The sequence below is a fragment of the Pristis pectinata genome, chromosome 27 (assembly GCF_009764475.1).
Source record: "Pristis pectinata isolate sPriPec2 chromosome 27, sPriPec2.1.pri, whole genome shotgun sequence".
In the NCBI taxonomy this organism is placed as follows: domain Eukaryota; kingdom Metazoa; phylum Chordata; class Chondrichthyes; order Rhinopristiformes; family Pristidae; genus Pristis; species Pristis pectinata.
This window is the reverse complement of record NC_067431.1, coordinates 6,113,763-6,138,066: the sequence shown is the minus strand read 5'-3', so window position 1 is coordinate 6,138,066 and position 24,304 is coordinate 6,113,763. Positions and strand designations below refer to the sequence as shown.

Genomic DNA, 24,304 nt, shown 5'->3' with positions numbered 1-24,304 from the left:
AAAGGGACATGAGAAGGCGTTGGCGGGTAGGATTAAGGAAAACCCCAAGGCATTCTAAAAATATGTGAAGAGCAAGAGGATAAGATGCGAAAGAATAGGAGCTATCAAGTGCAGCAGTGGGAAAGTGTGTATGGATCTGGAAGAAATAGCAGAGGTACTTAATGAATACTTTACATCAGTATTCACTACAGAAAAAGATCTGGGTGATTGTAGTGAGGACTTGCAGCAGGCTGAAAAACTTGAGCATGTAGATACTAAGAAAGAGGAGGTGCTGGAACTTTTGGAAAGCATCAAGTTGGATAAGTCGTTGGGACCGGATGAGATGTGGCCCAGGCTGCTGTGGGAGGTGAGGGAGGAGATTGCGGAGCCTCTGACGATGATCTTTGCATCATCAATGGAGATGGAAGAGGTTTCGAAGGATTGGAGGGTTGTGGATGTTGTTCCCTTATTCAAGAAAGAGAGTAGAGATAGCCCAGGAAATTATAGACCAGTGAGTCTTACTTCAGTGGTTGGTAAGCTGATGGAGAAGATCCTGAGAGGCAGGATTTATGAACATTTGGAGAGGTATAATATGAATAATTGTTCAGAGGTATAATAGAACATACTGTTCCATGTTCTATGTCCCTGTTAGAGTGAAGGGCAAGGCTGGCAGGATGAGGGAATCCCAATTGATGAGGAATATTGAGGCTCTGGTCAGGAAGAAGGAGGCATGTGTGAAATATAGTAAACTGGGATCAAATAAATTCCTCGGGATTTAGGAGTGCACTTAATGAGAGATGTAGGATTAGACTTAAGAGGGAATTCAGGAGGGCAGAGTGAGGACAAGAGCTTTGGCCGATGAGGTAATCAGAATCAGATTTATTATCACTGATTATATGACGTGAAATTTGTTGATTTGTGGCAGCAGCACAGTGCAAACACATAAGACAGTGTAAAAACAATGCAAGGGAAAAATCTGAGAAATGAGCTAAAACGTAATCAGGGAGAGAACAGGTCCCCTGAGGATTAGTGTGGTCATCCTTATGTGGAGCCACAGGAGATGAGTGAGGTCTTAAATGATCATCTGTATTTACTGTGAAGATTGTGGAATCTAGGGAAATCAGGGAAGAGAATGGTCATGTCCTGAATCATATCAACGTTACAAAAAAGAGAAGGTGCTGGCAGTCTTAAAGTCCATAAAGGTGGATAAATCCCTGGGGCTTGATCAAGTGTATTACAATTGTTCAGTGGCTGTGGTTCCCTTGGAAGGATTGGCTAGTCTGTGTTTAAAGCTACAGAAATAGAGAAACCTGGACAGGTGGTGCAGGAAGGGGGTGGGGAGGTGGGAGCTTCAGATCCCTGGGGCACTGGGAGCAGTTCAGCAGTGGGGGAGGTGGGGTCCCTGGATATGGCTCTCCCACCCTTTTCCTATGTAGGTGCACGTTTGCCTGCAATCACTGGAATCTTTTTCCTGAATCCCTCCCATTGCTCATGGACTGATTTACCTTCAAGTGGCAGATTTCATCCACTTTTTCTGCCTCACCTTCATAAAAATCGCCCCAATTTAGTGACCTGACTCTTTTAGAGTCATCGTTATACAGCATGGAAACAGGCCCTTCGGCCCAACTGGTCCATGCCAGATTTCCAGCATCTCCAGTCTCTCTTACATCTCCACATTTAGCAGCAGTCCAGGGAGTGCATATTCTGAAGTGAAAAGAGGAGGCACTGTGGGATTTGGACCCCCGACGGCAACTGAGCTTCCATCACTGATGAAATGAAAAGGAGTCTTGAGCAAATTCTGCTGTCAGTCGCCTAAACCCCAAAGTCACAATTCCCCGCGCTGGGAATGCTGTCACCATTGTCGGGGTGACGTTTGCTGGCAATGACCTGAATCCAAGCAGCGTGTGAACTACAGTGATCACACATTCACAAACACCAGTGCAAACACATGACCCTGGTGACATAGGGGTAGATGTAACATGGTCACCTGAGTGACCCTTGAGGGTGATTGTTTTATCAGTCTGGCCCTGCCTCCCCAGAAACTCATGCCAAAGGTTTAGGGAATGTAGATGTGGGAAAGGCACTGATGTGTCGATTGTGTATTGGGAGGAAATCTGTGTGGTGGGGGGTGGGGAGGTCATTGTCTGTGGAGATTAGGTGGGGTTTTTTCAGTGCCTGAAAGTATCACTGGGGCGGGGATTTGGGGTGGGGTGGGGATGGGTAGTACAAGAGGGAATCACAAGACAGCCTTTGGATTTATCACAAGCTGAGTTTTGGGCTGCTCAGGAGAAGCAGCAGCCGACTGATGGAGCAGAGAGACAAGGCCAGGTGAGCAAAGATTGTGACTGCTATTCTTTAATGGTGTTTTAGTTCTCGGTTTTCTTGTAGCTCTCAGAGGGTCACACCTCTGCAAAGATTTTTTCAGGTACTGATTGGAATTTGCAATGCAAACCAAAGGAAAGGAAAGGGGCAGAATTGGTGGGGAACACTTTGGGACCAGTGACCATCATCCTGTTTGTTTTAAAGTAGCTGTGGGAAAAGATAAGACTGGTCCACAAGTTAAATCCTGCACTGGAGCACGACGGGTATTGATGGCATTGGACAAGAATTTGCAACGTTTGATCGGGGTCGGCTGTTTGCAGGTAAAGGGACATCTGGCAAGTGGGAGGCTTTTAAAATTGTGCTGGGGCTAGTTCTGGGCCAACATGTCCCTGTCAGAGTGAAGGGCAAGGCTGGCAGGATGAGGGAATCCTGATTGATGAGGAATATTGAGCCTCTGGCCAGGAAGAAGGAGGCATGTGTCAAATATTGGCAGCTGGGATCAAATAAATCCCCTGGGATTTAGGACTGCACTTAATGAGAAATGTCGGAGAAGACGTAAGAGGGAAATCAGGAGGGCGGAGCGAGGACAAGAGCTTTGGCCGATGAGGTAATCAGAATCAGATTTATTATCACTGATTATATGAGGTGAAATTTGTTGTTGTGTGACAGCAATACAGTGCAAAGACATAAGACAGTGTAAAAACAGTGCAAGGAAAAAAGCTGAGAAATGAGCTAAAGCGTGATCAGGGAGAGAACAGGTCCCCTGAAGGATCAGTGTGGTCATCCTTGTGTGGAGCCACAGGAGAAGGGTGAGGTCTTAAATGATTTACTGTGAAGATTGTGGAAGCTCGGGAGATCAGGGAAGAGAACGGCCATGTCCTGAATCATACCAACGTTTCAAAAAAGAGAAGGTGCTGGCAGTCTTAAAGTGCATAAAGGTGGATAAATCCCTGGGGCTTGATCAAGTGTATTACAATTGATCATTGGCCATGGTTCCCTTGGAGGGACTGGCTAGTCTGTGTTTAAAGATACAAGCCACAGACTTTGCATCTGCACATTTCACACATTCTTTAATGGTTCAGTTTGTCCTCTTCTCTGACTTTGATAGAGCAAGGAAACAATGGCCTCTGTTCCTCTGCTCACTGCTGGGCTGATCCTCGTTCTGCTGTGGGTACAGAAATAGAGAAACCTGGAGAGGTGGTGCAGAAAGGGGGTGGGGAGGTGGGAGCTTCAGATCCCTGGGGCACTGGGAGCAGTTCAGCGGCAGGGGAGGTGGGGTCCCTGGATATGGCTCTCCCACCCTTTTCCTATGAAGGTGTATGTTTGCCCGCAATCCCTGGAATCTTTTTCCTGGATCCCTCCCATTGCTCATGGACTGATTTACCTCCAAGTGGCAGATTTCATCCACTTTTTCTGCCTCACCTCTCACTCTCATAAAGATTGCCCCAATTTAGAGACCTGACTCTTTTCGAGTCACAGTTATACAGCAGGGAAACAGGCCCTTCGGCCCAACTGGTCCATGCTGACCAAGGTTCTCATCTCAGCTAGTCCCATTTAGAACCATAGAACAAAACAGCACAATACAGGCCTTTTGGCCCACCATGTTGTGCCGACCTTCAAACCACACCTAAGACTATCTAACCCCTTCCTCCCACATATCCCTCTATTTTAAATTCCTCCATATGCTTATCTAACAATCTCTTGAATTTGACCCACATATCAGCCTCCACCACCACCCCAGGCAGCGCATTCCATGCACCAACCACTCTCTGGGTGAAAAACCTCCCTCTGATATCTCCCTTGAACTTCCCACCCATTACCTTAAAGCCATGCCCTCTTGTATTGAGCATTGGTGCCCTGGGGAAGAGGCGCTGGCTGTCCACTCTATCTATTCCTCTTCATATTTTGTATACCTCTATCATGTCTCCCCTCATCCTCCTTCTCTCCAATGAGTAAAGCCCTAGCTCCTTTAGTCTCTCCTCGTAATCCGTACTCTCTAATCCAGGCAGCATCCTTGTGACTCTCCTCTGCATCCTTTCCAACGCCTCCACATCCTTCCTATAATGAGGCAACCAGAACTGGACACAGTACTCTATAAGTGTGGTCTAACCAGAGTTTTGTAAAGCTGTATCATTACTTCGCTGCTCTTAAACTCGATCCCACGACTTATGAAAGCTAACATCCCATAAACTTTCTTAACTACCCTATCCACCCATGAGGCATCTTTCAGTGATCTGAAAAACATTTGCCTACGTTTGGCCCATATCCCTCTGAACCTTTCCTATCCATGTATCTGCCCAATGTCTTTTCAATATTGTTAATGCCTCAAATACTTCCCCTGGTAGCTAAGTCTAGATACTGACCACTCTCTGGGTATAAAGGTTGCCCCTCAGGTTCCTGTTAAAGCTCTCCCCTCTCACCTTAACTCAATGCCCTCTAGTTCTTGATTCTTGAACCACGGGAAGAAGACTATGTGCATTCACCCGATCTGTGCCTCTCATGATTTTAACCACCTCCATCAGATCATCCCTCATTGTCCTATGCTCCAGTGAATAAAGTCCCTGCCTGTCCAACCTCTCTCCACAACTCAGTCCCTCGAGCCCTGGCAACATCCTCGTTCTAATAGCAATGGAAAAAGATAGGGATTTAACTTGCAAATTGGAGTCTGGCTGGTATTGGCGGAACTAGACAGGAGCACCAACATGGTCCTGTTAGAGAGAAGGGCAAGGCTGGCAGGCTTGGGGAACCCTAGTTGATGAGGGATGTTGAGGCTCTGGGCAGGAGAAAGATGGCGGCTAGGCAGCTGGGATCTAGTGAGTCCCTTGAGGTGTATGAGGGATGTATGTGTGCACAAAAGAGGGAAATCAGGGGGCAAAAAGAGGACATGAGATACTTTGGCAGATAAGGTAGAGTCAAATCCCAAAAGATTTTTCATTCTGAGCAAAGTCAAAGTCGAGTTTATTGCCATCTGCACAAGTCCGTGTGTACAGAGGTGCAATGAAGAACTTACTTTGCGGCAGCATCACAGGCATACAGCATCAGATGAGCAGCATTATATGGCAAAGGGGTAGCGAGGGAGAGAATAAGTCCCAACAAGGATCAGTGTGGTCGTCCATGTGTGGTGGGCAGATGGGCGAGGAATTAGATGATACTTCTTGTCTGTATTTACCGTGGAGAAGCTCATGGAAGGTGGGGAATTCTGGGAAGCAAACAGACACGGGTGGAAGCAACAAAATGGAGACACGAGAGACTCTGCAGATACTGGAATCTGGAGCAACGCACACGAAATGCTGGAGGAACTCAACAGGTCAGGCAGCATCTACGGAGGGAAATAAGCAGTCAATGTTTGGGGTCGAGACCCTTCATTAGGTCTTGAAAGGAAGCAGGCAGAAGCCAGAGTAAAGGGGCGGAGGGGGAGGAGCACAGGCTGGCAGCTGATGGGTGAGTCCGGGTGAGAGGGGGAAGGTAGGGACTGATGTAAGGAGCTGAGAGGTGATAGGTGAAAGAGGCAAAGGGCTGAAGAAGAAGGAATCCAGTAGGAGAAAATATTTCCTCCCTCTTTCTCCAAACCAAAGGTGCAGCCATGGGCAGTCGCATGGGCCCCAGCTATGCCTGCCTTTTGCTCAGCTATGTGGGACAGCCGATGTTCCAAGCCTACACCGGTAACGCTCCCCAACTCTTCTCCGCCAGATTGACGGCATCCATGCCGAGCTCGTCAACCTGCTTCCAACTTCCACCCTGCCCTCAGATTTACTTGGTCCATCTCTGACACCTCTCTCCCCTTTCTGGGTCTCTCTGTTACTGTTAAGGGTCTTGCCCTTAAGAGTGTACTACGTCCTGACATTAGTCCTACCAGGGTGAAACACCTCACATTTATCCGGGTTAAACTCCATCTGCCATTTCTCTGCCCACATCTGCAACTGATCTATATCAGGCTGTGTCCATCGCCAGTCTTCTACACTATTCACAACTCCACCAATCTTGCTATCGTCTGCAAACTTACCAACCCATCCATCAAGATACTCATCCAGGTCATTTATATACATCACAAATGCAGGGGTCCCAGTACAGATCCCTGCAGAACACCACTACTCACAGGCATCGAGCCCGAATAAGTCCCTTCAACCACCACCCTCTGTCTTCATTGGGCAAGCGAGTTCTGGATCCACACAGCCAACTCTCCACTGACCCCATGCATCCGAAATTTCTTGATTAACCGATTACGTGGGACCGTGTCAAACAGATGACATCCAGAGCTCTACCTTCATCAGTCTCTCTCATCACCCCACACAAAGCTATGCTGGTTTTCCCTAATTAACAAAGATACTTTGTTAAGTACAGGCTTGATTAGGCCAGATGAGGCTCGGGAAGACTGGAGGATGACTAATGTTGTGCCTGTATTTAAGAAGGGCAGCAAGGACAAGGCAGGGAACGACCGGTTGGTGAGCCTAGGAATTGGGGATAGTCAGCATGTCTTTGTGTGTGGGACAAAGCAAGAAATAGTTGGATGACAATGATCAGGAGGCTGAGGAACTTGGTAACTGCAAATGCAAGGCTTTGCTGAACGGGCTGTGAGAGTGGAGTTCCAGCAGAAAATCCATAAGTGCAGGACAGACGGCAACACTGCCAGCCATGATGTGGCCGGTATGTTCGGTGGTGTGAAGGCAAATAATGAGAGAGAGACAGCCAAGAGCCGTGGGATGAAAGAGCTCCTCCAGCAGGACTCTTCGTTTGACTTGAGTGCCCCTTGGCAGCACTTTCACCAACCAGCCTTGCTGCCACTCCTGGTCAAAGGAAATTCAGAAAGACGGTGATTGGCAATGAAGAGGTCACAATCACTTAATTCACAGGGGGATATATATGACTTCTTCACCACCCCATAGACCTGTTCAGGGAACTGTAGGTTTGATCCCCAAGTCGTCTACATTGTACTTACCGCTTGCCTGTCAGCTCCTCTTGACATATTTCCCCTCTCACTTTGTTAGATAAAATAGATAAGAGCAGCAGAGAATGTTTGAAACGGAGAGAGAGAGCTGTTGAAATAACGTGGGCGTAGTTCGATTTCTTAGAATGGGCGATGCCCACATCAAATTAGATGCAGTTAAAGTATAAATTGTGTGACTGTCATTTTACAGCTCAACGTGGAACCTACATGAACCAGTGCGCACAGAGTCTATTTTTTGAACGTTGTATGTTTCCCCGAAGGGAGGTGCACCTTTCCCGGAGGCACTGCAATACCAGGTTGATGTGCGGAGTGGACGGAGCAAGCCCCTATTCCATCTCCCTGTTCCAAAAAATCAATTTAATATATGGTCCCTAGATAAGGGACGTATCAGACATTAAACTGATAAGAACAGATTTTTTATATACAAAATAAACTTTATTCATAATAAAAGAAACTATATACAATAATAAAACCTGTTCAAACCTTTACATTCGTGTAAAGTTCAAGTCTTAGTGTTACCTTTTTATATATCTAAAAAAAAACACAGCACCAATGCCACATGTGTGGCTCCCTGGAGTGATACCCCAATCCCATATTTACAACATTTGAGCAGCTTCCTCACCTGACCCCGCCCCTCCTCCTCCTGTGGCAGAAGAACCCTAAACTGTCGTCCTTCCCCACCGAGCCCTCGCGCTGGCTGCACCCAGCTTCAGTGCGTCCCTCAGCACGTACTCCTGCAGCCTGGAATGTGCTAGTCGGCAGCATTCCCCTACGGACATCTCACAGTGCTGGGAGACCAACAATTTTCGGGCAGACCAAAGGGCGTCTTTCACCGAGTTGATGACCTTCCAGCAGCAGTTGATGTCCGTCTGTGTGTGTGTCCCCGGGAACAGCCCGTAGATCAGAGAATCCTCTGTTACGCTGCTGCTGGGGATGAAACATGACAAGGACCCCTGCATCTTTCGCCACACCCTCCTCGCAAACCCATAGCCTGCAAAGAGGTGGGCGACTATCTCCTCCCCGGCGCTGTCCTCCCGGGGGCAGCGCACGCTGGGGGTGATGTCCCAACCGTGCAGGACAGATCTTACTGGGAGGGCCCCTCTCACCGCCAGCTAAGCGAGGTCTTGGTGCTTGTTGGTGAGTTCTGGCGATGAGGCATTCTGCCTGATGGTCTGGACAGTCTGCTCAGGGAACCACCCCACGGTGTTCATCGAGTCCTTCTCCTGCAGTGTCTGCAGGATGTTCCGTGCTGACCACTTTCTGATGGACTTATGGTCCAAGGGATTGGTCCAGGATAACTTTTCCATGAAGGACAGGTAGTGCGGCAACGTCCAGCTGACTGGGACGCCGTGTGGCCATAGGGCCAGGCCCATCCTTCGCAACAGCCGGGACAGGTAGAACCTTGGTATGTAGTGACACTTGGTGCCCACGTACTTGGGTTCCACGCACAACCTGATGCAGCCACAGACGAAGGTGGTCATCAGCATGAGGGTGACACTGGGGACACCTTTACCCCCATTGTTCAGGGACTTGTGCATGGTGACCCATCGGACCCGCTCCATCTTGGATCCCCAGACGAACCGGAAAACGGCGCGGGTGATTTCCAAGCCGGAGGAGCGAGGGACAGGCCACACCTGCGTCAAGTACAGCAGCCCTGAGAGTGCCTCACACCTAATGACCAGTTTCTTCCCAGTTATCGATAGGGAGCGCCGTTCCCACAGTCCCAGTTTCTGCTTCACCTTCCCAATCCGCACCCGCCAATTTTTGTTGTATGCCCCGGCCCCTCCGAACCAGATCCCCAGCACCTTCAGATAGTCAGGCCTGATGGTGAAGGGGAGGTTGGATCGGTCAGGCCACTTGCCGAAGAGCATGGCCTCGGTCTTTGCGCGGTTGACTCTGGCCCGATGCCAACTCAAACTGGTCGCAGATGCTGATCAATCTGCCGACTGACCTCGGGTCTGAGCAGAAGACGGCGACGTCATCCATGTACAGGGAGGTTTTCATCTGGGTGCCCCCGCTGCCTGGCAACATCACCCCTCTGATGCTCTCGTCCTTCCTGATGGATTCGGCAAAGGGTTCTATACAGCACATGAACAAGACGGGAGAGAGGGCAGCCCTGCCTGACTCCAGGCTTGATGGGGAAGCTGTCTGTTTCCCACCCATTGATTTGGACTGCGCCACGGATGTCTGTGTAGAGCAGTTGGATCCAATTCCTGATTCGCTCCCCAAAGCCCATTTTGGAGAGAACGTCCAACATGTAAATGTGTGATATCCTGTCAAAGACCTTCTCCTGGTCCCAGCTGACCAGGAAGGTGTCCACACCTCTGTCCTGCACGTAGCTGATCGCAGCACCAGGCTGTCACAGATCTTCCCGCCAGGTACAGCACAGGTGTGGTCCCAGTGGATCACCTGTCCCAGAGACAACTTGACCCTGTTGGCTTATGGCCTTGGACAGGATCTTATGACCCATTCAACAGTGAGATGGGTCTCCAATTGCTGACATCCTCCCACTCCCCCTTCTGCTTGTAGATGAGGATAACGGTGCCCCTTCTCCACGCTGCTCCTACACTTGACCTGAGCCAATGTCTACAACACCCCCTCCCCCACACTTTCGTATCCTCGTAACCTTCTCTCCATTAACTCAGGCTGACTTGCTGAAAAACTCCGACCTATCCTGATCCCTCTTCAGCCTTGCCTCAGATCTGCTGGGATTTCTCATTCTAGTGGACAGACTTTTGTCTCTCTCCCCTTTTAACTGAAACTTCTGGATGCATATGTAAAGTTTTTAGCATTGCACCAACCAGATGGCAGGGGCTGAGCCCGCCCGCCCGAGCCTCACCCTGATAGGCTGATGGCGAACCGCCTCCAGCCGTCTGCGGGGCAGTCGGAGATTTCCGCTCGAATTCTCCCGCCGGCTCCGACGTCTTACGTCTCTGCGGGCGCGATGACGTTGGCTGTTGGCGTCGGGAGGACGCAAGGCGCCAAACTCGATCGCTGACGGACGTGAAGCCAAGTGTCGGCGGCGGGGACGCTCGGTGGGGGCGGGCGGAGCAGGTGACGGGGGCCCCGGTCCGGCTGGCGGAGCAGGTGACGGGGGGCCCCGGTCCGGCGGCGGGTCGGGGCGGGATCCGGGGGGGGGGCAACTGTTGGATGAGCAGTGATGGGATATCGGGCACAGGGCGGGTTCGGGCGGCCGAGGGGGGTGGGGGTGGGCGGCGAGGGAGGCTTGGGGGGACGTGGGGTGGGGGAGGCTGGGAGGGGGGTGTGGGGTGGGGGTGGGCGGCGAGGGAGGCTTGGGGGGGACGTGGGGTGGGGGAGGCTGGGAGGGGGGTGTGGGGTGGGGGTGGGCGGCGAGGGAGGCTTGGGGGGGACGTGGGGTGGGGGAGGCTGGGAGGGGGGTGTGGGGTGGGGGTGGGCGGCGAGGGAGGCTTGGGGGGGACGTGGGGTGGGGGAGGCTGGGAGGGGGGTGTGGGGTGGGGGTGGGCGGCGAGGGAGGCTTGGGGGGGACGTGGGGTGGGGGAGGCTGGGAGGGGGGTGTGGGGTGGGGGTGGGTGGCGAGGGAGGCTTGGGGGGGACGTGGGGTGGGGGAGGCTGGGAGGGGGGTGTGGGGTGGGGGAGGCTGGGAGGGGGTGGGCGGCGAGGGAGGCTTGGGGGGGACGTGGGGTGGGGGAGGCTGGGAGGGGGGTGTGGGGTGGGGGAGGCTGGGAGGGGGGTGTGGGGTGGGGTGGGGGAGGCTGGGAGGGGGGTGGGGGGTGGGGTGGGTGGCGAGGGAGGCTGGGGGGGACGTGGGGTGGGGGAGGCTGGGAGGGGGGTGTGGGGTGGGGTGGGCGGCGAGGGAGGCTGGGGGGGACGTGGGGTGGGGAGGCTGGGAGGGGGGTGTGGGGTGGGGGTGGTCTTCACCCAGTTTGTTTCGGTGCATTCGCTATTGCAGTATAGCGATAGGACCGTGTACAGCCAGAGCTCTGTGACTGGTCTCTATTGTACTTACAGTTCAGCGGATTATATCCCCCCCCCACCCCCCTGGATTATTTTCTAGGACATTTGCAACTGGTACCTGCGAAACTGTGTGTGAAACTGCCCGCTCACCAATAGCAGGACAAATGCCACCCAGACAGGCAATCATTAGCAAAGCAAAGGAAGGTGCCAGTGACGTTACAGTCAAGTGGCAGCTGTTCACCCAGGCTCAGTTTGGGTTTTGCCAGGGCCACTCTGAATTCCAGAAAGGAGGTAAGTCACTCACCTTGGTGACTGCAGGATTGTCAGTGGTTCTTCATCCTGGTCTCGGACAGCTCTACAAGTGTTCCTCCAGGAACGCCTCAGCTGCTTCATCAGTGACCTTTCTTCTGTCCTATAGTCAGGAATGGGGCTGTTTGTCGATGGTTGTGTAGTGTTCAATTCCATTTGCAACTTAGTAGTTCATGCCTGCATCCAACAAGATTTAAACAGTAGTTAGGTGTGGACTGGCATGTGGCAAATAACATTCATTCCACAATTGATTCGAATCCTGAGACTCCTCCACGATGGCAGGCTTGCCACAGTCATGATCAGCAACAGTAACTGTGAGCCTTTTCAAGTCAAATCAGGAGTAAAACAGGGATGCGTGATTGCCCCAACTTTGTTCACCACCTTCATTGCAACAATCATCCACGTCTTCAAGGACGATCTACCCCCAGGAGTTGAAATTGTCTGCAGAAGAAATGGCAGATTTTTCAATCTTGCCGGTCTCAAGTCCAAAAACAAGACATCCACGAGTTCCCTCATTGAATTCCAATACGCAGACGACAACTGTGTTGCAGCTCTCTCAGTAAACCACCTACAACAGATTCTGACTGCCTTCAACCATGTGTATGTGAAACTTGGACTTACCGTCAATTCCAAGAAGACTCAGATCGTCTACCAACCGTCACCAACTGAGACAAATCGGATAGAACCATCAATCCAACTTGGTGAAACAACCCTGGAAAATGTGGACCACTTTCCATATCTTGGAAGTTACCTCTCCTCCAATGTCGACCTTAATGACGAGATCCAACATAGTCTTAAATGCGCTGGAACAGCTTTTGGACGCCTCCGAACAGGAGTCTTTCATGATCGTGACATCCGAATAGACACTAAAATGTTAGTGTACAAAGCAGTGGTGATCCCAGCGCTCCTGTATGCATCAGAAACTTGGACAACATACCGACGACATCTGAAGGCACTTGAAAAGTTCCATCAACGCTGCCTTCGAAATATCTTAAATATCAGCTGGGAAGATAGAAGAACCAACGTCAGTGTGCTAAATGAAGCAAAAACAACAAGAACAAAAAACATCAAGAACCAACTAAGATGGAGCGGTCATGTTGTTCGGATGAAAGATGAACGTCTGCCGAAACAAATCTTTACTCCCAGCTTAAAGTAGACAAATGTAAAAGAGGCGGACAACAAGAGATTCAAAGACGTCTTAAAAGCCAATATGAAGAAATGTAAATTCGACATCAACAATTGGGAAACCAATGCCAAGGACAGGAAACCCTGGCAAACCATCCTCCGAGAAAGAACAGCAACTTTTGAAGCCAACGGATGTGGAGAAGAAAATGGAAAGAGGGGCAGCATCAACCAAAGCCCGATCTGCCATCTGGAACCACCTGTCCTGAATGCGGAAGAACTTTCATAGCCAAGATTGGACTCATAAGCCACTTGAGAGCCCATAAATAGATCAACGGAACGAAGACTATCATCCTCGACCTCGAGGGATAGCCACACCGACGAATATCCACAGGAAAGAATCTAACCACCTTGTTTGACCTCATTGACAACCATCATGACTGTCAAAATCTGTTGACAAGAAATTCAATTGGATCAGTCATGTTAAAAATTCTGGCAATGAACAGGGTAGCATGTGGGTACCTGCAGCAAGTGACTTGCTTCCTGGTATTCTGAAGCCTTTCCGCCATCTACAAGTCAAATGTTGGAAATCCGATAAATATTCTGCATTTGTCCTAATTTGTGCAGCTCCAACATTTGTGACGTTTAACCACCCTTCTCCAACCTATGACCTCCATCACTCACTCCACCTCCAAGGACAGGGCAACTGCCTGCTCTCAAGTAGCACACAATTCAGACTTGGAAATGTATTGAAAAATATATTTTAAAAAAACGCAACTGCTGGAAATTTGAGGGGAAAAAAACTACAAAATACTGAAAATACTCAGCAGTAACGCAGCATTCTCTAGAGAGAGAAGCAGTTGATGAAGGGTCATTGACCTGGAACGATAGCTCTGTTTCAGTCTCCACAGAATGCTGCCTAAAGTGCCAGCTGTTTCCAGCACTTTGTGTTTTAATTGAACATATTGTCAGTCCTTCAATGTGGCTAGGTCTAAATCCTGGAACACCCTCCCCATCAGCAGTGTAGAGAACCTTCACCAGCAGGACTGCAGTCGTTCAAGGCAGTGTTCACTGTCGCCTTATTGGGGGCAGTTATACACGTGCAGTAAAATCTGGTCTTGCCAGTAAGGCATGAATTCTGAAAAGTCAATGAATAAAAAACAGCCGCCTTGTTTACCTGCTGATTACTTCAGCTTGTGTTGATGGGTTACCTTTTTCAGCACCAGTCGTGATTGTGCAGGATGATGGCGGTTCCATTTGTGGAAGATTGGGATCTGGTGCAGACTCTGGGTGAAGGAGCATATGGCGAGTAAGTCGTAAACTTGGCCGAAGTGAACTGAGAAAATAGTTCTTTAAAAAAAATACTTTGGTAGGTCAGCAATGGCAGTTATTTAAAGAGGCATTTTGTAAATTGCAGCAAAGATATATTCCGGAGAAAGAAAAGCCCCACGGGAAGGTGCACCATCTGTGGCTGACCCACAAGGAAGTCGGGATGGTATGAATTTGAAAGAAATAGCATACGTAATTATGAGGGTTAATGGTAGGCCAGAGGATTTGGAAATTTTTAAAACTACAAAGGATGTTCCAAAAATTGTAAAGAACAATGTGGAACATGTGAGAAAATTATCAATAGAAAAAAATAGACAGGGTTTTTATGGGGGATATAAAATACAAGAAAGTAGCCAATGTAAATGTTGGTCCCTGAGGATATGGAAAATTAATAATGAGAAAATAGATACTAAATAATGATTTTTGAATTGGTCTTCGTTATAGATTAAAGGAAAATTTTAATACTGATAGATAACAAGTATCTGCACAGAGAGGAAGAGTACAAGATGAACTAATGGAGATAAAAGTTGATAATTCCCTGGACATGATAGTCTGCAGCATTTTACAAAGAAGTGGCAGCAGAGATGGTGGATGAATTAGTTGTAATCTATGAGGGGGTCGGGTGTATATTGTCGAATATGTTGATAATATAAAGATAGTCATAGAGCAATACAGCACGGATACAGGCCCTTCGGCCCAACGAGTCCATGCCGACCACGGTGCCCACCCATCTAGTCCCAATTTCCTGTGTTCAGCCTATATCCCTCTAAGCCCCGCCGCACCATGTACCTATCCAAGTGCTCCTTAAATGATACTATTGTACCTGCCTCAACCACTTCCGCTAGCAGCTTGTTCCATATACTCACCATATGCTGCGTGAAAAAGTTGCCCCTCAAGTCCCTTTTAAATCTTTTCCTTCTCACGCTAAATCTATGCCCCCTAGTTTTGGACTCCCCTACCCTAGGGAATAGATTGCTACCATCCACCTTATCCATGCCCCTGAAGTAGGGAAGAATGAGAGATCTTGTTGAAACAAGACTCTGAGGGTATTGACAGGGTGGATGCTGAGAGGATGTTTCCCCAAGTGAGGGTATCAAGGACACAGTTTCAGAGTAATTGGTTTTCTATTTATTAGGGAGATGACACAATATTTCTTCTGAGGGTTGTGACGCTTTGGAATTCCCTACTTCAGAGTTGTTGAGGCAGAGCCGTGGAATATATGTTGGCAGGCATATGAACTACATGGAGTCAACGTGTGCAGGGAGAGAGTTGGAAAGTGGTGTTGAGGCCAAAATTGGATCCACGATGATCTTATTGCATGGGGAAGCAGGAATGAAGAGCCATTTGGTTTATGCTCTGTCGCTGATGGATTTAACTCAATGAAGCAAGGTTCATTCAAGGTTTGAATCGTATATAACTGCTTTTGTATTTGAACATAGGGTGCAATTGGCAATTAATCGGCGAACAGAGGAAGCCGTGGCAGTGAAGAAAGTGGACACCACTCGTGCTCGTGACTGCCCTGATAATATCAAGAAGGAAATCTGCATCAATAAGATGTTGAACCACGCAAACATTGTCCGCTTTTATGGGCATCGGCGAGAGGCGCATATCCAGTACTTGTTTTTGGAGTATTGCAGTGGAGGAGAGCTCTTTGATAGGATAGGTAGGTTCAGTGAATAAACCTGATATTATAGGTGGAGAAGTTTGGGGTGGGGGGGAGAAGGGGTTAAAGATGACAGTATTACATTCTGTACATGGATCGGCTGATTTTATAATTTCTTTGTTATATTATTGCTGCCACAATTGAGAACGTTCCTGTGTGGGTTCGTTTGTTGAATCCTATAATTGCACCATTGCATACTGATCTATTAAAGGCTGGAATCCACTCCCTGACGTTCTGCCTCTATCTCTCTACCTTTAGCATACCCCAAAAATCTATAAATTATGGGAGGAAGGGAAAATCTGAAGGAGTCAGAGTTGTATGCAATGTACTTCCAGATGTTACAGTAACAAAATAGGATGGGCTTTAGTTCACTACATAAGCTGCTTTAGTTGTCCTTCCACTGAAATAAAACATGTTGGGAAATGTATCTGCTTGGGCACCAGACTGAAACAAGGCCTGGGAACTGGGATTAAACTTAAGAATGATGTTAAATGATATAATTTTAGACATATTATTAATGATTTGCTAACTGATACTAAGTTAAACTTTGATTAATTTGATCTGCATTGCTATAGAACCTGATGTGGGGATGCCTGAAGTGGATGCTCATAGGTTTTTCCAGCAGCTGATAGCAGGAGTGGTATGTATTGCTAATTGTTTACCCTTTGTGTTTTAAGTGAGTATTTATTATGTGCAGCAGGAGTTTTCTCTGTTTAATGCAGCACTGCACAGCATGATCTTAGAGATGAATTGTGGTATTTACCTGCCTATGTGTGTTCTCAAAGAGCTTTGTCTGCCAGAATTGAACTTGCACAACAGGCATTATGGAGATCAACATTGCTATGTTGCAATTTTCAAATGAGATAAATTTTAGATTCTTTGGAGCTCCTCCACAACCCTCATTTTAAAGAAAAATGCTGTCCCTGGATGGGTGACTTTCCAAAGTACATCATAGTCTATGAATAAGAAGTTTTATCATTCTTTTTCTAGACAAGCCTAAAACCCAATTTTCAAATGAGTACTGGAAGTCTAGTTTGCACCCATATCAAATCAGAAAATGTTCTCTGAACTAGATGTCCAGCAATTGTATCTGACCTATTAGACTTGCTAATTCTGCCACAAACTTGTTCTATTTGTATAGTTTGCACCTTGCACTTTATTGCACTGCACTTTCTCTGTAGCTGTGACACTTTACTCTGCACTGTTATTGTTTTTACCTGTACTACGTCAATGCACTCTGTACTAATCCAATGTAACTGCACTGTGTAATGAATTAACCTGTACCGTTGGTATGTAAGACAAGTTTTTTCACTGGACCTCGGTACAAGTGACAATAATAAACCAATACCAATAGTTTGTGGCGACTCACCGTTTATTCGGGCGAACCGGCTCGGCAGTCGGGTCGCGCGGCGTCGGAGCGACGAGGCCCAAGATGGCAGCGGGCCTCATCTTTCTGAGCGACGGGGAGAACCCGCGTGCGGGAAAGTCTTGATGACGTAGGACTTACGTCATTGCCGGTTGTTTTGGGTGGGAACAGTCTCCCTTAAAGGGCCCACGCAAGGCGGGAAAATAAACCAGTTCTTGTTTGGCAATCCTCCGACTAGCGTCTTGTTTTATTCCGCGGTAGCAACCGCTACATTGGTGACCCCGATGGTCCAAACGGCTTTTGGACCCGCGCAATGGACGACAGCGCAGCAGCCAACGCAGTGGCCCTCAAGCTGCCCACCTTTTGGACACTTCGGCCCAGCGTCTGGTTTGACCAGGCCGAAGCACAATTCCACCTTCGGCAGATCACCTCCGACTCCACGAAGTACTACCATGTGGTTAGCTCTCCGGACCAAGAGACAGCTGCCCAGGTTGGAGACTTCATCCAGTCGCCTCCGGAGGAAGATAAGTACCCGGCTTTCAAAGACCTTTTGATTCGGACCTTCGGCCTCTCCCGTCGTGAGCGCACTGCCCGCCTGCTTCATCTGGACGGCCTGGGGGACAGATCCCCATCCGCCCTAATGAATGAGATGTTGGCATTGGCCGAGGGACACAAGCCATGCCTGATGTTCGAACAGGCCTTCCTCGAACAGCTCCCCGATGACATCCACCTGTTGTTAGCTGACGCTGACTTCAGCAACCCCCGTGAGGTGGCTGCCCGGGCAGATGTCCTGTGGAGGGCCAAGCGCGAGAGCGGCTCGTCCGTCAGTCAAATCACCAGGACCGCGAGCCAACGCCCGCCTCGCCCGGCCCCAGCAACCGAGCAACCACACCCCAGGAACGCAGACGACGACACGGGTGACCAGCTGTGCTTCTACCATCAGAGGTGGGGTGCGGAGGCCCGTCGATGCCGTCCACCCTGCAAGTTTCAGGGAAACGCCAGGGCCAGCCGCCGCTGATGGCTACGGCGGCTGGCCGCCGACAGAGCCTCCTCTTCGTTCAGAACAAGAAATCTGGACGGCGTTTCCTCGTTGGTACTGGAGCGGAGGTCAGTATTTTGCCCCCGACCGGCCGCGACACTCGTGACAGGCCACCAGGTCCTCTACTCAATGCCGCCAACGGTACAACGATACGGTTTTTCGGCACCCGTACACTTCAATTACAATTTGGCGGCAGCTGTTTTACCTGGACCTTTACCCTTGCCACCGTCGCCTGACCACTCCTAGGAGCCGACTTCCTTCGGGCCCCCAACCTGTTAGTCGACCTACGAAGGAAGCGGTTAGTCCACTCTAGCACTCTCCAGACCTATCCCCTGGGAGAAATCAGCCCACCAGCCCCGCGACTGGACTCCATTTCCCTTTCTGGCGATGATTTCGCCAAGCTCCTAGCCGAAATTCCATCGATTTTGGCACCTTCGTTTACAAATTCTAGGCCCAAACACGGGGTACGACACCACATCATTACTACAGGGCCACCCCTTCATGCCCGAGCACGACGATTACCTCCAGACAAGCTCCGCCTGGCAAAGGAAGAGTTCCGTGACATGGAGGAGCTGGGGATTGTTCGCAGGTCAGACAGTCCCTGGGCCTCCCCCCTGCACATGGTCCCCAAAGCCACCGGAGGGTGGAGGCCCTGCGGCGACTACCGCAGGCTGAATGACGCCACCACCCTGGACCACTATCCCATCCCTCACATCCAGGACTTCACAGCGAACTTACACGGGGCCCGCATCTTTTCCAAAGTGGACCTCGTTAGGGGATACCACCAAATCCCGGTGCATCTGGATGACGTCCCCAAAACTGCGATTATCACCCCATTCGGCCTGTTCGAATTCTTTCGGATGCCGTTCGGCCTTAAGAACGCCGCGCAGACCTTCCAGCGGCTGATGGACGCGGTAGGCCGAGACCTGGACTTCGTGTTCATTTACTTAGACGACATACTGATCGCCAGCCGTAACCGCCAGCAACACCTTTCCCACCTCCGCCAGCTGTATTCCCGCCTCCGCGATTTCGGCCTCACGATCAACCCGTCCAAATGCCAATTCGGACTTGACTCTATCGATTTCCTCGGCCACAAAATCACCAGCGACGGGGCAACACCCCTACCCGCCAAGGTGGACGCTATCCGCCATTTTGCCCACCCCGACACAGTCAAAGGCCTACAGGAATTCCTTGGGGTGGTCAACTTTTACCATCGGTTCATCCCTGCAGCGGCCCGTATCATGCGCCCTCTGTTCTCGCTGCTGGCTGGTAAGGGCAAGGACATCACCTGGACTGACGAGGCTGCGGCTGCTTTCGTTAAGGCCAAAGACGCCCTGGCAGATGCCACGATGCTTGTACACCCCAGGACTGACGTCCCGACTGCCCTCACGGTAGACGCGTCCAACACCGCGGTGGGTGGGGTACTGGAACAGCTACTCGAAGGCCGCTGGCAACCCTTGGCATTTTTCAGCAAGCACCTTAGACCGCCCGAACTGAAGTACAGCGCTTTTGATCGGGAACTTCTAGCACTGTATCTGGCGGTCCGGCATTTCCGATACTTTCTAGAAGGCAGGCCTTTCACCGATCATAAGCCTCTGTCCTTTGCCTTCTCCAAAGTCTCCGATCCCTGGTCAGCTCGTCAGCAGAGACATTTATCCTACATTTCCGAGTTCACAACTGACATCCAACATGTCTCCGGAAGGATAATGTCGTTGCTGATGCACTTTCCAGACCAACCATCCACAACCTATCCTTGGGTGTCGACTACACGGCCCTAAGCTGACGCACAGCAAGCCGACGACGAACTGCCCAGCTACAGAACCGCAGTCTCGGGTCTGCAGCTCCGAGATTTCTTGGTTGGTCCAGGTCAGCGGACCCTACTTGGCGACGTTGCGACTGGTCAGCCCCGCCCTATAGTCCCTGCAGCCTGGCAGAGACGCGTTTTTGACTCAGGTACATGGGTTGGCGCACCCGTCCATCAGATCTACTGTCCGACTGGTCGCCAGCAAGTTTGTCTGGCATGGCCTGCGCAAACAGGTCAGTGAGTGGGCCAGGACTTGTCCGCACTGCCAGACGTCAAAAATCCAGCGACACACCAAGGTCCCACCACAGCAGTTCGAGCCTACCCGTAGGAGGTTCGACCACATACACGTCGACCTCGTGGGCCCTCTGCCGGTTTCAAGAGGAGCCCGGTACCTCCTTACCATCGTGGACCGGTTCACGAGGTGGCCTGAGGCAACCCCCCTGACTGACATCACAACTGATTCCTGCGCCCGGGCGCTGCTCACAACTTGGGTCTCACGTTTTGGTGTTCCGGCCCACATCACTTCAGACAAGAGGCACCCAATTTACTTCCAGTCTCTGGGCTGCATTAGCGAACCTGCTAGGGATGCAGCTGCACACCACCACGGCCTACCATCCTCAATCAAACGGGTTGGTGGAACGTTTTCACCGCCATCTGAAATCAGCCTTGATGGCCCACCTGAAGGGTCCTAACTGGGTTGACGAGCTGCCTTGGGTCCTGCTCGGCATACGCACTGCCCCCAAAGAAGACCTCCGCACTTCGTCAGCTGAGCTTGTGTACGGGGCGCCCCTAGTTGTCCCCGGGGATTTCATACCTGCCCTTCGGGACCAAGGGGAACAACCCCCAGCAGTCCTACAAAGACTGCGCGAGAAGCTTGGCAACTTGGCCCCGATTCCCACCTCACGGCACAGTCAAGCCCCATCCTGCCAGCCCAAGGAACTACGGGACTGTAAGTTTGTTTTCGTTCGCAGGGGCACACCTCGAGCGCCATTGCAACGACCATATGAAGGACCGTTCTGAGTCATACGGAATAACGGATCCACCTTTATTTTGGACACTGGAGGCAGGGAAACAGGTTTTCACGGCGGACCGCTCAACCGGCCCATTTGGATCCGCAACAACCTGTCGAGGTTGCAACGCCGCGACGCAGAGGCCGGCCCCCCTAAGCGGCAGCTGGCACAGCCCACGGACCTTGGGGACTGTATCGCGGTTGTTGGGGGGGTTGTGTGGCGACTCACCATTTAGTCGGGTGAACCGGCTCGGCAGTCGGGTCGCGCGGCGTCGGAGCGACGAGGCCCAAGATGGTGGCGGGCCTAGTCTTTCCGAGAGACGGGGAGAACCCGCACGCGGGAAAGTCTTGATGACGTAGGACTTACGTCATTGCCGGTTGTTTTGGGCGGGAACAGTCTCCCTTAAAGGGCCTGCGCAAGGCGGGAAAATAAACCAGATTTTGTTTGGCAATCCTCCGACTAGCGTCTTGTTTTATTCCGCGGTAGCAACCGCTACAAGTTTGTATTGTTGTGGGCTTGGAGATTTAGAAGAAGATGCAATTTCAAAATAACTGATTTATCTTGTCTTTGCCCACTTCCAGGAATATCTTCATAGCATTGGAATTACACACAGGGACATCAAGCCAGAGAACCTGCTACTTGATGACCGAGGTATAGAAAAGTAAATCTTTTCACTTTTATTGTGTAAGAAAGCAAAAATTGGCCATTTCGTTATGCCTTATTCACAACACTTCAGATAAAGTTTGAAACTATACTTTTATAACTGAAGCCTAGGGACCAAGTATTCATACCAATTGACAATAATGAAAAGCTAAATGGATCATTTGAAACAGAAGAGCTGTCATGAATAAGTGGTCCTTTTCATATCTTCATCCTGTTTCCTCTGTGTGCAGTGGTAAAAGGATTTCCAACAATTTAGCAGGCTGTTCTTAACTGGATAAACATTCTGTCCTTAACTATAGTCATATAAATGCCAGCTGATGGTGACTGTCCTATATGGCTAAATAGTTTTGAGATACCTCATCCTGTAGGATGGGGTATCCATCGAGTTTGAACATTCCCTCACGTGTACACTTAAACTTTGGAGCTAGAGCTTTGGCCTCCAGAGTAACTTCTGAATCAAAGGGAGAGTTGCTTACCATAGACCTATTTGATGTGTGTGCTAAGAAAAGGTGATAGTGTTTCCAGTTGAATTTTTCTCCCATTCCGCTGCAGCTTATTTTAAATTCATTTAATGAAGTTTTGACCCTGGTAAAGCTGGTAATTGGACAGTCTTGTTTGGTTCTGCATCCTGCAGGCCAGTATCTTTCCTGGCCCCATCTTTAGTCTGCAGTGAGTGGGCAAGGTTCAACCCTGGTTATTATTTAATGATTTGTGATATTTGGGAAGTGCCCTTGGCTGTGTTGGGTGAGCAAAGGTTTAGAGTTGCACCATAGTTGGGTATCTTTCCAACTTCTGTGTATCTCAAAAGCAAAGGATGAAGGTGGTCTGTGGCCTGGGTTCAAAGCAAAAAAAAAATTGCTGCTTCATGATACTTCTGGTTGATGGAGGGGTGATTGGTGGTGCTGTTGCTGATCTGTAGTTAGCTATGTAGGATTTTCATGCTCTGACCAAACAAGGTATCAGACTTCAGGGTTCTCGCTGGTCAGTATGGCACACCTTAAGGTCCAATGCGTGGCGTGGATTTCACAGGATGTTAGAAACAGGAAGCGAGGGGAAAATCTGCTTCATGCCCACTATAGAATAATGCATAACTAGATGAGACTTAATGCACTTACTGATTTTTGGGAATGGGTGTCCAGCTGCTGACACAAGATGGCAACCTATTTATTCTATGGCCTTTCTGTCTCCTCGTGGTCACTGAAGATGTATGTTGAGATCGCATCAAATAGTGTTCAGCAGTTGAACAAGGTGACAGACTTCAATAAGGTGAAATAAAATCAGATTCTGAAGGATTTCTAAAATTTAGTTTTAAAGGTTTGATGCAGTGGATTAGCCTGAAAGTAGTAACCTATCATACTTGGGACCAGTGGTCCTTATCCTTCTCTATCAGACTACAGGCAAAGTGGAAAATGGCTGGAATCAGGTCAGTGTAACATCATTGCGGGGAGAGGGGAGCAAGAGGTAGGCTGCAAGGTAGATAATGGTAATGACCAGATTTCACTGAATAATAAAAAGCACATTGCTATTTTCGTCCAATGAACTTAATAGCTGATTGTTGAATTGATAGTAATTACAGAATATGCCATTGTTCTCAAGGCCTTACCTAGGCACTACCTTTTCCAGGGGACATTGGTTTACCCTTTATTGATTCTAAGCCTATGGTGTAGGGAGACCTGTGAACCTGCCATGGTTAATACTTGAAAGTTATTATCCTGATAACATCAGGCCTTTGTGCATTCTCCTAGCCTAATGTTTTTGTTCTCCAGACAACCTGAAGCTCTCTGATTTTGGCTTGGCGACAGTTTATAGACACAATGGCCGGGAGAGGTTATTAAACAAAATGTGTGGCACTTTACCATATGTTGCCCCAGAACTGCTGAAGAGGAAGGAGTTCCATGCAGAACCCGTGGATGTCTGGTCCTGTGGAATTGTTCTGTTGCTATGCTGGCTGGAGGTTGGTTCAGTTTTGAGTATTAGATGTGAGGAGTGATCCATCTGAATTGTGAATTTTATCATACCTAATTGCTCTTCTGTTTCCTCTTTCTGTTTGTTCCCTTCTAATTTGTGTGCCTCTCACACCTTTGCTCTGTCTTTTGCCTGTAGGGTAACCGACTTGCACAAAATCTGTATATTTTCCAGCAATATTATTCTGTTCTGTGCATACAAGCTAAAGCACTAGTGCATCAATGATAGGGATATTAAATGTTTGAGCTGGTGGCAAGTTAATTAAACTGCTCTCTCTGGAATTGAGAAAATGTTTGGTCTTATATGTGAAAGGGTTTTCAGAGTTGAGTTTCAGAACCAGTTTTAATTTGACTCTGCAATTACTGTTCGTTAGAATGAGTGTAATGACAGTATTTTGCCACTTGAGGTTGCTGGAGTTACAAGTATAGTTTGCCATCAAACAAAACACAGTAAAACTACAATAATCTGTATCATTGATGCTCGGGGCTTGGTGCTGGACTAACAGATTTCTCAGACTATTGGATGCTATTTCTATTGTTAACCCAGCACACTTTTAATTCACTTTTTTTAATTAGATGTTGCACAGTATTTGTAATAAATTTTTCATTGAACCATGTAAGTTTAAAGGAAGTTTTTGAAAAAGTGTCCCGGACAGTGGGATGGGAACGTGGGATCCAGCGGCAGATATGTTGGAAGGAAGCTTAGTAATTTCCAAATCCCTTGATTATCTTCTTGCATGTTTTAATGTCTACTGCCCTGAAGAGTGATCCAAAGTAATTATTCAGAATCTCTGCCATTTCTGTATTTCCAATTATTAATTCCCCAATCTCATCCACTCTGAAACCAACTTGA

General features: G+C 49.2%; 1 protein-coding gene and 1 pseudogene across 1 annotated transcript in view; one reads left to right on the top strand and one right to left on the bottom strand.

Annotated features, from left to right (window-relative positions):
- Positions 1 to 7,505: 7,505 nt before the first annotated feature.
- LOC127583804 (uncharacterized) lies at positions 7,506 to 7,683 on the bottom strand (annotated as a pseudogene).
- Positions 7,684 to 10,224: 2,541 nt separating this feature from the next.
- Positions 10,225 to 24,304, top strand: part of chek1 (checkpoint kinase 1) — a 28,307-nt gene continuing 14,227 nt past the window's right edge. Inside the window, 7 exon segments of the mRNA XM_052039857.1 lie at positions 10,225 to 10,333; positions 13,834 to 13,922; positions 15,382 to 15,605; positions 16,181 to 16,245; positions 21,406 to 21,475; positions 23,254 to 23,421; positions 23,424 to 23,441. Of these exon segments, the coding sequence (XP_051895817.1) occupies positions 13,855 to 13,922; positions 15,382 to 15,605; positions 16,181 to 16,245; positions 21,406 to 21,475; positions 23,254 to 23,421; positions 23,424 to 23,441 (613 nt within the window). The 5' untranslated portion in view covers positions 10,225 to 10,333; positions 13,834 to 13,854.